Here is a 14,614-nt window from a genome sequence, read left to right as displayed (position 1 = left end):
GATAATTACCTCCACTTCACAAACTTGTTTTATTAGCTCCCATAGAGTTACATTACCTTTACAGGTTTTTTTAATATCTGACTCTCTTAAATTTTTCAAGGGGCCTAATTTAAACAGCCTTAAAACTTTAAAAAATTTTTCTTTTTTTTTTTTTTTTTTTTTTTTGAGACGGAGTCTCGCTCTGTAGCCCAGGCTGGAGTGCAGTGGCTGGATCTCAGCTCACTGCAAGCTCCGCCTCCCGGGTTCACGCCATTCTCCTGCCTCAGCCTCCCGAGTAGCTGGGACTACAGGCGCCCGCCACCGCGCCCGGCTAGTTTTTTGTATTTTTTTAGTAGAGACGGGGTTTCACCGTGTTAGCCAGCATGGTCTCGATCTCCTGACCTCGTGATCCGCCCATCTCGGCCTCCCAAAGTGCTGGGATTACAGGCTTGAGCCACCGTGCCCGGCCTAAAAAATTTTTCTAAGTACTGAAGTAATCCTTATAAAGCTAGTAAATCCAACATTACACATATGGTAATTTGAGCTTTCAGATTTTCAAATACTGTTTGTGAAAAATTCTCAATCACAATTAAACATTGAAAATCAAAAGGGGAATATGTAAGATTTTGTTAAATGTTTTAAGAACCTTAAATGTAAACCTGCACAGATTATCATAACGATCATAAAATTTATTCCTAAACATAACTAGAAAGTATTATCACTGAAGTTGACTTTATCAATATGAAATACTTATTTCTCTACTTAACCCAGGGTAAATCATTTAATTTAGCCAAATAAGAAGAACAAATTTACCTTCTTGGGAGGGCCAAAATGCTGTTGGGACCACAGCACAGTTGGAGTGCAAAGACTGAGATGTGTGCTGTGAGTGCTAAGTTCTTGCAGGAGATTCTGTGCATACGCAGGTGAGCATGGTCGGCCGCCTTTTTCACTTTAGCTTTTGTACCATGTCAGTGGGGCACACCAGGACTGTGCCTTTCAGCTTAGAGTTCAGTTCACAAAGCAGTGGACCATGGCATTTTAAAGTCTTCATCCTTGGGTTTATTATTACGGTTTTTTGTAACCTACTTTAACATTTTGTAGTGAGATTTGGATAGAAAGAATTCTGCACCTACAATCAGGTTGAAGGCACTATCTTCCCCTACTTGATTTGGATTGAAGTATCTTTATTACTGTTCAGTTGGTTCCCATGTCTTTTCATATTTCATGGATTTTAGGCCACAATTTAGTAGTCATACTGATAAATTCATAATTCAGTAGGCTTTATATTGATAAACTTAATGGAACAATCACCACTATAGATACGATGGCCTCATTACAGGGAAGGTATGACTTCATAAAAAGTTGATCGGTCAGGATGGGACTGTGTTATGCTGCAGTAATAAGCCTCAGATCTCTGGTTTAACATGACAAAGGCTCATTTCCATTCATGCCACGTGTCCACACAGGTCAGCTCTGCCCCATGTCTGCTGCTCTCAGGGCAGAACAAGGGACCACAGATCCCAGTGATAAGAGAAAGGAACTCAAGATGGTCTTGTACCATCAATGTGCTGCTCATCCCAGAAGTGAGACACCTGACCTATAGTCATTCACCACATCATAAAGGGGCCAGAGCCTTTGGGGGCCTGTGGACCAGGAGGGAGAGGAGAACCACCAGCTATGCTAGGGATTATACAATCTGCTTATATCTTAAAGCATTTGAGGTCAATCAGAAGTTATTTTGATTAACTTTTTCTAATTCTCATTATAGAATTTTAGTGGAAAACAATATAGTCAATCCTACAGCAGTCACTGTTACCCTGTCACACACATTCAGTTGGCTTCACCATATTATTACATGTAGCCCTGACAGTCATTCTCTTACCCTCGTTTTTCAGGTGAGTAAACAAACTCAGAGGAATTAATTTATTCTGAATGTTTTTGATGTTAATATTCCTAACAGGAGATACTGTTTAAACTGGCTTCTTGGTTTTCTGTCATTTATGTGAAATGAAAAACAACAGTAGGCCAACTTGGAGTTTGAGCTTTCAATTTGATTTTTAAATAGGAATGTAAGCAATTGGTTGTTAAAAATTAAGCAGCCTGGTTTGGACTGGCTGGCTTCCTAGCTCAGATGCTATGGCTTTCATCCTGGGTAATCTCAGGTCTCAGATTTTCCTGCACTAAGGAGTGGGAACATCCAGGAAGATTGAAATTAGGGTCTCTGTCACTGAGATTTCTTCCTCCCTTTGTTTTTTCGTGTCTCATACTTAAAATTTTTCTGTGAAATCTCAACATTTCTCTTAATCCTGATCCAAGTAGTAAACCGTATTGTGGGGAACATCAGGTGCAGTGCCTGGCTGGCTGGGGAGCATCCTTGCAGAAGTGGCATCGTTAAGTGAAGGTTCAGGGCCTGAGCATGTAAAGAACAGCCCAGGATTTGGACATCACTTGACTCTTACTACACAATTTGTGGGGCTGACACTGGGAAGTCCAGGGCAGAGAAAGAGGCAGGAAGTAGTTGGGGTGAGAAGCCCTTGACTCTGGGTCCTCTGTCCTGGCTTCTGCAGTCTTTCTGCTCTTCTTGTCTGTCTGTCTGATGCGGTCACGTGCATACGCTATTTCATTTGCTCCACACCGTACTGGCAGCAGTGCAGTTTATTTCATTACAGAGGGGCACAGAGAGTTTACCCCGCTGCTGAGTGGCCCCCCGTGCTGACGTGCATAGCCCCCGCACGTCCCACCATCTGATGGAGACACAAAGCGCTGGTTCAGATGGCATGGTGCCTCCCCAGATCACTCAAGTTTTAGGCCACTGATTTGGGCCTGTGCTTACGTTTTCAAAAAGCTGCTGTATTTATACATTCCCTTCATGGAAAAAAGCAATGATGAATGTGGTTCCCACTAGGAAAGCTATGGGATGTATTTTTCTAGCCCTGAAGTCTTGGGTATGGATGATAGAACTGATTGTAAATGGCTCAATAAATCAGGCAAAGTCTGTCTAAGCTGGGGTGTAATCTAAATATTTCTAGTTTTCTTCAGTAACATTGGGTTATTGGAGACATCATGGTATTTTCATGCTTTAATAATATGTTTAACTGTAAAAAACAAAAACAACAAAAAACCAACCCGGCTTTCCACAGTTGCTGTGTAAGGAAAGGAAAATCTGGAGACCCGCGGACTCACTATGCCTAGGGGGAAAGGCAAGCTTGGAAGCTGAGTCACACAGAACACTGGCCTGCCTTTTGTTCCTCAACAAAACAGCTAGCGATAGAAGGCAGGGTCTCCCCAGGTGGCCTCTGTCACCCAGATACTGTAAATTAACAGCTCATCTTCCTGGTGAGGGATGAGAGGAGAGGAAAAATACCATCTCCCCCATGTAACCCACTGTTCCTCTTCCCCCTCCTCACGCTCAGTATGTGGATGAATGAGCTGTAATCAAGGATGTGACCATACCCTCTTCTGTTTTCTTTCCTCTTTAAATACTGAAGTGCCCAAAATCGTTTTTGGAAAAAAGTGCAGACCACAGATCCTGCCGTGGCTTGTGGTGTTCTCCCAGGCGCATCCTCAACCTTGGCAAAATAAATCTCCACGCCAACTGAGACTGCCTCCGCCACTGGTTTCATGGTACTCTCCAGGCGTTGTCCTGGGACATCCTCCCAGCCCTGTGAGGGAGGCAGCCAGGCCCCCAGTACAGACTTCACCCAACACCAACAGAGAGGTGACAGGGCCCTCTCAAGGCCACACAGCTGTCTGAACGTGAATCTGCGTCCTGACTCCTGGTCGGTCTGAGTGACGACAGTGATGCACTAGGACAAATGTGTTACTTTTTATCTGGGACTGGATCATAAAGGCACCAAAACATTTGATGACTCGTGTCCACAAGACACTCAGTGAAAACTGTTGAAATGAAGGGAGAAAAATGAGGGAAAGTATCCTGAAGCCTGTGAGTGGGACTCAGAATGAACGTCATCCCCAGCGATAGGTGAGCATCGTTTTGTAAGAGCTCCAAACGTCATGGCGAGCCGTTGAGCCGACTCTGAGGGTCACAGAGGTGAGCAGCCCATCTTGTTTCTGGGAGGTTCGTCCAGGGATGAATGAGGCAAGCCCACAGGTCCCCACCTTGGGTGCCTCCCTGTTCTCCAAGGTTCACTCTGCTTCTCCTGAAGCCGCGGGGATGACGCTTGTGTGGAAAACTTGCTGCTAAAGGCAGCCTGAGACTCTGGACAGAGCAGAAGCAGAAGCAGGAGTCATCAGCTCAAGCTCCCCTAGGGCCTCCTGCTGTCCTGATACAAGGGCCGGGAGGGCCTTTCCTGCGAGGCAGTTCTTTTTGTTTTTTTCTTTGTTTGTTGAGACAGGGTCTCGCTCTGTCACCCAGGCTGGAGTGCAGTGGCACAATAACGGCTCACTGCAGCCTCAGCCTCCTGGGTTCCAGCCATTTTCCTGCCTGAGCCTCCCAAGCATCTGCAACTACAGGCGCACACCACCACACTTGGCTAATTAAAAACTTTTATTGTAGAGACAGGGTCTCATTCTGTGGCTTAGGCTGGAAATGCAGGGGTGCAATCATAGCTCACTGTAACCTCAAACTCCTGGGCTCAAAGGAGCCTCCCACTTCAACCTTCCTGGGCACCACACCCACCTACTTTTGGGTTTTTTTGTAGAGATGGGGTCTTGCTGTGCTGCCCAGGCTGGTGTGGCCTCAATCCTGCCTCAGCCTCCCAAAGTGCTGGGAGAGTTATTTTGTTGAAGAAAACTTCCACAGAACACTTAAGAACTAAATGACATTACATGACTAATAAGCACGACATCTCAAAATCCATGAGAATGTAAGAAATTTCTTCCACATCTTTATAGATACTGAGATCTGTTTTGAGTATATTCTGAGAAAATTAAGATGGGCTAATGAAGGCCTAAAGGAATAATCAGCAATTTAGAGAAACATGAGCATATTTTAAACTCATTTAAAAATCCACACTATTCATTGAAAAGCCCTACTAAACAAAATTAGTTCAGACAAAGCAATAAGATGACAAATCAAGCTCTCTCCAGAGATGAAAGAAAAGCCAGTCTCAAAGATGACTATAACTAACTCTGTTGCTGGAAAGACCAGGGCACCAGGCCAGCCCAGGGAGAGACTCCACCTCTTCAAAGACAGAACGATTCCAAACATGGCAGGACACAGTGCTCACCCTACAGTGAACCTCTGGGAATGTGTTATTTTTTAAATTCAGTTAATCTTTTTTTTTTTTTGACAGTCTCTCCTGTCACCCAGGCTGGAGTACAGTGGTGCGATCTCAGCTCACTGCAACCTCTGCCTCCTGGGTTCAAATGATTCTCAGGCCTCAGCCTTCCAAGTAGCTGGAATTACAGGCATGCACCACCACACCCAGCTAATTTTTGTATTTTTAGTAAAGATAGGGTTTCATTATGTTGTCCAGGCTGGTCTCAAACTCTTGGCCTCAAGTGATCCACCCACCTCGGCCCCCCAAAGTGCTGGAATTACGGATGTGAGCCACTGCACCTGGCCAAGACTTTCTCAATTCTTAAACCTCAGGAAAGATACCTGGCCAGCCAGTTAATAGCCTCATTAGAATTACTCTGACATACAATTCTGCCTCCTAAAGAGAAACAAGTAAGACCCTCTTTGATCACAGGTGGGCCAGGTGTGGTGATTCAATCCCAGCACTTTGGAAGGCTGAGGTGAGAGGATCACTTGAACCCAGGAGCTTGAGACCAGCCTGGGCAACACAGTGAGACCCCATCTCTACTGAAAACTTTTTAAAACCTAGCCTGGCATGGTAGTGCATGCCTGTGGTCCCAACTCAGAAGGCTAAGGCAGGGGGATCGCTTGAGTCCTGAGGTCAAGACTACAGTGAGCTGTAATCACACCACTGCACTCCAGGCTGGGAGATAGAGCAAGACCCCGACTCAAACAAAAATTAAAAAAAGCTGATCACAGAAACAGCAGCTTTCAGAGATTAGTTTCCTTCTGTCTGTCCCATGTCTTGGGTTCTGAACACTCACATGATATTACTGGGGTCACCTTCAGGGTGTTCATCAGAGGCAGCAGTCGGCACACACTGGACTTTGGGTTTCATTCGCAAAGCTTCCTGCGAGCACAGATCCACAGCAGTGGATGACAGCCAGAGTTGTTTGGGAATCAGGCGACACGCTTATATAGGAAACAGATACACATAGCGCCATTATTTTGATTTATTGCATTCTGAAGTACCCTGGGGGGAGGGCCTGAGAACGATCCGCTTTATCAGCAGTTCTAAAGCCTTATTACCTGAGATTTATATTCTGGGGGGAAAAAAATCAAGATTGGATTATCAATACGTATTTCACAGGAGATCTGGGTTTTGGCCCTGACAGAGGAACACGTACTAACCTGAAAAAGGCTACGTGAGATTAAAGAGAAAAACAGCTAAACACCAAATCCTGGTGAGAGAGACGTGGATTTAAAAGGCCAGCCACTCACTGTAGCGTGACAGCTCCCTCTGGGGTAGCCAGGAGCAGAGTGTGAGCCACTGGCATGGAGCGTGGGCCAGGAGGGCCACCTCCCCAGGAGCCCGCAGCAGCCCAGGGAGGCCTCGAGAGCAGCTTTGCCTCAGCCACGGTCACTTCTCATCATCCCGCCCATAGTTAATCGTCTGTAAGGCCTGAGCTATGAGCATCGCCATCTCCCGGGTGCTGGCAGCAACCACTCTGCAAGCCATGAGGTCGAGGGGTCCACCTGGGGACAGAGACAGAGCCAGGCATCCGGGTTACCAGAGAGGGTTGAACAACATTGTGGGATAACTTACCCCACATGCACACAGCACCGGAAATGGCACACGGAACCGTGCCCAAGCTCCAACACTCGTATTAAACAGGTGGTCTAGGAGTGAATCCGGCAAAGAATAGAGGGATGGAGCCCCTCCCGCCCCACCCCGGTGTGAATACAGTCCAGGACTATACAGAACAGAGGGCAGCTCGGAAGCTGCCACTGCCTTAGAGATGGAGACCATAAAAGTCCTAAGAAATGCAAGTGATGGGCTAGACCCGAACAGGGGAGCTGCCCTTCTCAAACTTACAGGGGTCAGCCAGGGGCTCGTGAAACCAAGGCTCTGCCTCAGCAGGTCTGGGTGGGGCTGAGGCTACCTGCCCACAAGCTCCTGGGGGTGCACCACTGCTGTGGGACCCACACCCTAAGAAGCTGAGGTAAGACGATAAAGCCCTGCATCTTCCTGAGGGATATGAAACAGGTCTGGCTGCATGGGCTGGAGATACATACAGTGTAGCTCCAGCTTGCACATACATGAGCCTTCAGGTGCTCTAGTGGTAAAATCAGAGTGATGGGGGCTTTAAAATGTGGAATGGAGGCTGGGCATGGTGGTTCACACCTGTAATCCCAGCACTTTGGGAGGCCAAGGCGGGTGGATCACCTGAGGTCAGGAGTTCGAGACCAGCCTGACCAACATGGCAAAACCCCGTCTCTACTAAAAATACAAAATTAGCTGGGTGTGGTGGTACACGCCTGTAGTCTCAGCTATTCAGGAGGCTGAGGCAGGAGAATCACTTGAACCCGGAAGGCGGAGGTTGCAGTGAGCTGAGATCACACCATTGCACTCCAGCCTGGGCGACAAGAGTGAAACTCTGTGTCAAAAAAAAAAAAAAAAAAGCCCAGGCACGGTGGCTCACACCTGTAATCCCAGCACTTTGGGAGGCCAAGACGGGCAGATCACAAGGTCAGGAGATCGAGATCATCCTGGCAAACAAGGTGAAACCCTGTCTCTACTAAAAATACAAAAAAAATAGCCGGGTGCGGTGGCGGGCGCCCATAGTCCCAGCTACTCAGGAGGCTGAGGCAGGAGAATGGCATGAACCCAGGAGGCGGAGCTTGCAGTGAGCCGAGATTGTGCCACTGCACTCCAGCCTGGGTGACAGAGCGAGACTCCATCTCAAAAAAAAAAAATTGTGGAATGAGGCCAGGCACGGTGGCTCACACCTGTAATCTCAGCACTTTGGGAGACCGAGGCAGGCGGATCATGAGGTCAGGAGATAAAGAGCATCCTGGCTGACACTGAAACCCTGTCTCTAATAAAAATACAAAAAATTAGCTAGGTGTGGTGGCACGCGCCTGTAGTTCCAGCTACCCGGGAGGCTGAGGCAGGAGAATCACTTGAACCTGGGAGGCAGAGGTTGCAGTGAGCCAAGACCGTGCCATTGCACTCCAGCCCGGGCAACACAGTAAGACTTGTCTTTAAAAAAAAAAAAGTGGAATGGGCCTGCCTAGTCCTGCTGCCAATGGCTGAGACATTTTCATTTTTATATCTTGCTGATATGTTCGTCAAGCCTTTCCAAAAGAGAAATAGAAAACAAGTAGAATTCAAATTACAAAAGATCTACCGTCCATGCCCAATAGATACAAGCGAGCTCCAGTGTTACTGCTAAAGCTCAGTGAGAATGGGATCTGTTGGATTCACCTGGCTTCTGATTGTTATTCCTGAATGAACATTAGATGCAAGGTCAGCCTGAAACTACATGGATGTAGCAGGCAGCACAGAGTTAGGGGCTCACATACACCCCCAGGTGCTCAGTCACTGGGCCTCAAGTGACCGTGAAGCAGAAGGAACAGCCATCTTCCAGAATCATTCTCCAAAACCCAACCGGACACTCATGCTCTGTGCTGGTGCTGACCCAACGCCAAGCTATGGGGCCTTGCAGAAGCAACTAACCTCAGAAATTCAGGGAGCACAACACCTGCTCTGGTCAGCTCATTGGATTCTTGTGGGAGCCCTTAGAAAACTGTCATTGGGCGTGGTGGCTTAGGCCTGTAATCCCAGCACTTTGGGAGGCCAAGGTGGGTGAATCGCTTGAGGTCAGGAGTTAGAGACTAGCCTGACCAACATGGTGAAACCCCACCTGTACTAAAACTACAAAAATTACCCAGGCCTGGTGGTGTGTGCCTGTAATCCCAGCTACTTGGGAGGCTAAGCCAGGAGAATCACTTGAACCCGGGAGGCAAAGGTTGCAGTGAGCCGAGATGGTGCCACTGCACTCAAGCCAGGGCAACAGAGCGAGACTCTGTCTCAAAAGAAAACTGTCAGTGGCGTGTAAATGGGAAGTGGCAGTGCTGCTGCCATCTGGTGAAGAAATCCTGATCCTATGGTGGCAAGGGATGGCAGGAAGGAGGCCAGGCTGGTGCAGGCCACTGCCATCGTGGCACCCTCACACGCTCTCAACAACAGAAACTGTGGCCGGGCATGGTGGCTTACGCCTGTAATCCCAGCACTTTGGGAGGTCAAGACCACAAAATCAGGAGTTTGAGACCAGCCTGGCCAACATGGTGAAACCCCGTTGTACTAAAAATACAAAAATTAGCCAGGCACAGTGGCACGCACCTGTAATCGCAGCTACTCGGGAGGCTGAGGCAGGAGAATTGCTTGAACCCGTGAGGTGGATGGTTGCAGTGAGCTGAGATCGTACCACTGCACTCCATCCTGGGTGACAGCAAGACTCCGTCTCAAAAAAAAACAAACTCTGGGGAAAGTGGGAAATTCAGTTGGTGGGGACCTCAGGAAGTACCCCACCCACAGTGTCTCTCAGTCGTTTCTGTCGCTGCATTTCAGGGACAGGAGAGCTCACCCGAAGTGTCTATCACGATGCCGCCTGCTTCCCTGATGATGACTGTGGCAGCCGCCAGGTCCCAGCAGTGCAGACCGAACTGGTAATAGGCATCCGCGGCTCCCGAGGCCAGGTGGCAGAGTGCCAATGTGGAGCTTCCAATCACTCGGACCCTGGAGAGAGGGAGGGGAGGACAGATGCAGGCGGGAGTGGAGCCTTTTCTAGAAAGTGGTATGCAAGCTGACTTCAGCCAGGTACCCTGGCTGGGCACGTTCCCTAGTGAAAAATGAAGCACAGCACTTCCGCCAAAGCTCTGGAGGCCGAATGTAGGGCCCGGAGCCACCGACCAACAGGCCTCTGCCAGACGCAAATGCTCTGTGCAGTGACAGCTCCCAGCTGACCGAGCTACTGAGCACCTGAGATGCAGCAACCAGGGAAGTGACTCCTCCTCTAATGAACGTGACATGAAGTGTCAGCGGCCTCATGTGGCTAGGGGTCACAGCACAGCCCTGCTGGGAAGGCAAGAGACAAAGAGGATTCCCTGGGCTTTGATAAACCTGTCTGACACCAGGCCCACTTGGGAAGGACTCTGAGTACTCGCACCATTCACTGGTTGAGCAGCATGAGGTCAGTTCCATGGATTCTGATCAGAAGGGACACAGGTGCCCAGCCATCTCCAGAGACCTGGCTATAGGAGCATGTACTGCAGGCAGGCCCCTCACAGGGCTTCCGAGTCTGGTGTTCATGTGCCCCTCCCACTCCTTCCACGCCAGGCTTCCTCCTCAAATCCCAGGGGAGTTTTAGCAAGCCCGTGTTCCGTTCTTCCTCCTCTGGCTGCAGGGTGTTCCCCGAGCTGAACCTCCTACCCATGCGCCTTGGCGTGCAGCAGCCGCTCCATGTTACTCAGGAACAGTTTCAGGGTCGCAGGGTCACGCTTGGGGCCGATTTCGGTCAGAACCAAGGCCTTTGAGAGATCTGCAATAAAAAGCATTTCCTGTCACCAGAAAAAGCAAGTCTTGGTTCTAACTAAGGAGTGCAGACTTCCAATGTGAGCCTTTCTTTCTCAGAGTAGGGATCAGCTTTCAACTGGTTCTTGCTGACTGCTTTTCTGATAGCTATGTTGAAAACTAAGGATGGGCCAGGCACAGTGGGTGATGCCTGTAATGCTAGCACTCTGGGAGGCTAGGGAACAAGGATCACCTGAGGCCATGAGTTCCAGACCAGCCTGGGCAAGATCGTGAGACTCCATCTCTACAAAAACAAATTAAAAGTAGCCAGGCATGGTGGCACAGGCCTGTAGCTACAGCTACTCAAGAGGCTGAGGTGGGAGGATTGGTTGAGCCCAGGGGTTCAAGGCTGCTGTGAGCCATGACTGTGCCACCACATTCCAGCCTGGGGGACAGAGCAAGGCCCCTGTTTCTTAAAAAAAAAAAAAAAAAAAAATCACCATCATTCAATCAAAAAGAAAAACAAAATGACTCCAAACTGAGAACACTCCATGTTAGGAGGGAAACAACGCCTCAGTAATCGCTTAACTGCTCTATTTCCATTAACAAATATGGAAATACCATTTTCTTGGAGAAAGCAACTTTTAAATAATGCTGCTTTGGAAAGGGAAGCTGCAGGAGTTAGCCCTCTGGACGCAGCGGGGTGCTGACGCCTGGAATTCATGGCCTGCTGTTTATGTAACAGCAGGCGAGGCTGCCAGGGCCGGCAAGCCTGGCTCAGGGCAGGACGTGACCGGGATTCTGCTCCTGTCCCTGACTCACTGCTGGGGATCAGAGCAGTTTGTCCTTGTGCCACACGCCCAAACACAGCCAAACTTCGGTCATGTCCTGTCAGGCCTCACTGCTTGAGTAGGACGTTGCCAAACCAGGTGTGCTCCATGACAAAACAAAGCCACTCCCAAAGTCGGGGGTGGGGAGGGGGGGAACAACTTCTATCACATTACTTCACTCAGTGGACCCAGTTCTGTGTCACCACTTTCAAACTCTCCGCTCACCCAGGAAATCGCTCAGCCAGGATCCAGGTCCAAGTGCCCCTTTTCTTCCATGGAAATTCTCATTTTACACCTTAAAGCACTTTCTGCAAAACACGTGGCTCCACACCAGAGCAGCCTGCCTGCCCTCAGGAGGTCCAGATCATTCACTGTTGGCCATGCCAAGCACTGAAGCTGAGCCATGAGGCACTCCTGGCCTGGGACTGGGCAACAGGCCCTCCACAGATACCACCTGAGCCCTGCAGCTGCCACCCACCGCTGGGACAAAAGGCGGCTACTCCAGATGCTCCCTAATCCACACAGGATATGCAGACAGGCTCCAGCAACCCTTCCATTCCGTACCCTCCAAACCTCACCCTCACCTGGCCACAAACAGATGGTATTTTTTCTGGGGGTGGTGGGAGGCAAAGGCTTCTATTAAAAAGACATCAGCAGACCCAGGCTGAGTGAGCACTCTATAAACAGTTACTGAATGAATGAGTGCTTTCCCGCAAACAGCAGCACTCAAGAAGGTAGGATTAGAGTCTCAGTTTTGATTTGGTTCATTAAATTACTAGTATTTTAATTTATGGGAGAAATGTTTGAGGCAGAATTTTGTTGGCTAATCTAAGAATCTAAATACTATATACAATACTGATTTTGGGGGTAAACTAATTCTGAATTACACATATTTTAGTTAGAAGTGCTCTTTTGGCTGGGCGCGGTGGCTCACACCTGTAATCGTAGCATTTTGGGAGGCTAAGGTGGGCAGATCACCTGAGGCTGGGAGTTAAAGACCAGCCTGACCAACATGGAGAAATCCTGTCTCTACTAAAAATGCAAAATTAGCCAGGCGTGGTGGTGCATGCCTGTAATCCAAGCTACTCAGGAGGCTGAGGAAGGAGGATTGCTTGAACCCAGGAGGCAGAGGTTGCGGTAAGCCGAGATCACACCACTGCACTCCAGCCTGGGCAACTCTAGGCAGAAACTCTCCGTCTCAAAAAAATGCTCTTTTGAAATATAATAATATGGTAATCTGGGGAACGTCTGTTAAAAATAGAAACTGGACTCACAAGAAGAGATACAGATGGCAAATAAGCATATAAAAAGACGCTCCACATCATATATCCTCAGGGAAACGCAGATTAACAACCAGACAAAGCCAGAAGCAAGGCTTCCGCCTGTAATCCCAGCACTTTGGGAGGCTGAGGCAGGAGGATCAGGAGTTTGAGACCAGCCTGGCCAACATGGTGAAACCCTGTCTCTATTAAAAATACAAAAATTAGCCGGGTGTGGTGGCGCAGGCCTGTAATCCCAGCTAGTCAAGAGGCGGAGGCAGGAGAATCGCTGGAACCTGGGAGACAGAGGTTGCAGTGAGCCAAGATCACGCCACTGCACTTTAGCCTGGGTGACGGAGTGAGACTCCATCTCAAAAAAACAACAATAACGAGACACCTCTACACATCTGTTAGAATGGACAAACAACACTGACTACAGCAAGTGCTGACCAGGATGTGGAGCAACAGGAACTCTCATGCATGGCTGGTGGAAATGCAAAATGGTGCATCTGCTGTGGAGGACAGCTTGGCAGTTTCCTACAAATCTAAATGTACTCTCACCATACCGTCCAGCAATCATGCCCCTTGGTGTGCACCGAAGGAGTTGAAAACTTGTTTTCACATAAAAACTTTCACACCAGTGTTGAGAGCAGGTTCATTCTAACTGCCAACACTTAGAAGCAACCAAGATGTCCTTTAGTAGGTGAATAAATAAACTGTGGTACATCCAGACAATGGAATACTATCCAGCACTTAAAGGAAATGAGCTATCAAGGCATGAGAAGATACAGATGAACCTTAAATGCATATTGCTGGGTGAAAGAAGCCAATTTGAAAAGCTACACACCGTATGATTCCAACTCCATGATATTCTGGAAAAGGCAAAACTATGGAGACAGCAAAAAGATCAGTGGTTGGCCGGGCGCGGTGGCTCACGCCTGTAATCCCAGCACTTTGGGAGGCCGAGGCGGGCGGATCACGAGGTCAGGAGATCCCAGACCATCCTGGCTAACACAGTCAAACCCCGTCTCTAGTAAAAATACAAAAAAAATTAGCCAGGCGGCGCAGTGGCGGCGCCTGTAGTCCCAGCGAGAGGCTGCGGCAGGAGAATGGCGTGAACCCGGAAGGCGGAGCTTGCAGTGAGTGGAGATCGTGCCACTGCACTCCAGCCTGGGCGACAGTGCTAGACTCCGTCTCAAAATAAACAAAAACAAAAACAAACAAAAAAAAGCTCAGTGGTTGCCAGGGGCTCGGGGGAGGGAAGAATAGGCGGAGCATGGAGGGTTTTTTAGGGCAGTGAAACTATTCTATATGATCCTGTAATAGTGGATGCATTACAACACCAACAGTAAAGCCTAATGAAAACTATGAACTCTGGGTGTTAATAATGTGTCTCATTTTAACAAATGCACCATTCTGTAGGCGATGCTGATGGATGGGGAGGCTGAACGTGTGTGGGGATAGGAGGTGTATGGGAACTCCGTCTCTCTGCACCTTCTGCCCAATTTTGCTGTGAACCTAAAACCGTTACTCTAAAAAACAAAGTGAAAGAAAGAAAGAGGGAGGAAGGGCAGGGATGGAGGAGGGAAGGGAGGAAAAGGAAAGAAGGGAAGGAGAAAAGGAAAGACGGGAAGGAGAAAAGAAAAAAATGGGATGGCTTGCATGTTACTTTGGCCAGGAAAATCAAGGAAGGATGAATTGTCCTAGAGGAGGCCGTAGGGGACAAGAAAGTGAAGTGGCAGTGACATCTTGTCTAATCCCACCTTATTTCTAATTTACTCATCTAACAATTTCAAGTCTTATACACGTGTATAGAGTGCTTTTTTTTTTTTTTTTTTTTTTTTTTTGAGACGGAGTCTTGCTCTGTCACTCAGCCTGGAGTGCAAAGGCACAATCTCGGCTCACTGCAACCTCTGCCTCCCGGGTTCAAGCAATTCTGTTGTCTTAGCCTCCCAAGTAGCTGGGATTACAGGTGCACGCCACCACTCCC

General features: G+C 48.4%; 1 protein-coding gene across 3 annotated transcripts in view; it reads right to left on the bottom strand.

The window, feature by feature from the left end:
* Positions 1–6,174: 6,174 nt before the first annotated feature.
* The window catches only part of IMPA2 (inositol monophosphatase 2), a 50,186-nt gene continuing 41,746 nt past the window's right edge, over positions 6,175–14,614 (bottom strand). For all 3 annotated transcript variants that reach the window (XM_003914145.4, XM_009192379.4, XM_009192378.2), the window contains exons 6-8: positions 10,455–10,563; positions 9,610–9,761; positions 6,175–6,715 (exon numbers count right to left, since the gene is read on the bottom strand). In XM_003914145.4, coding sequence (XP_003914194.1) covers positions 6,600–6,715; positions 9,610–9,761; positions 10,455–10,563 — 377 coding nt within the window. In that variant the 3' untranslated portion in view covers positions 6,175–6,599. The remainder of the gene's footprint in view (positions 6,716–9,609; positions 9,762–10,454; positions 10,564–14,614) is intronic.

Source organism: Papio anubis, chromosome 19 (assembly GCF_008728515.1).
Source record: "Papio anubis isolate 15944 chromosome 19, Panubis1.0, whole genome shotgun sequence".
In the NCBI taxonomy this organism is placed as follows: Eukaryota; Metazoa; Chordata; class Mammalia; order Primates; family Cercopithecidae; genus Papio; species Papio anubis.
This window is presented reverse-complemented; position numbering and strand designations above follow the sequence as displayed.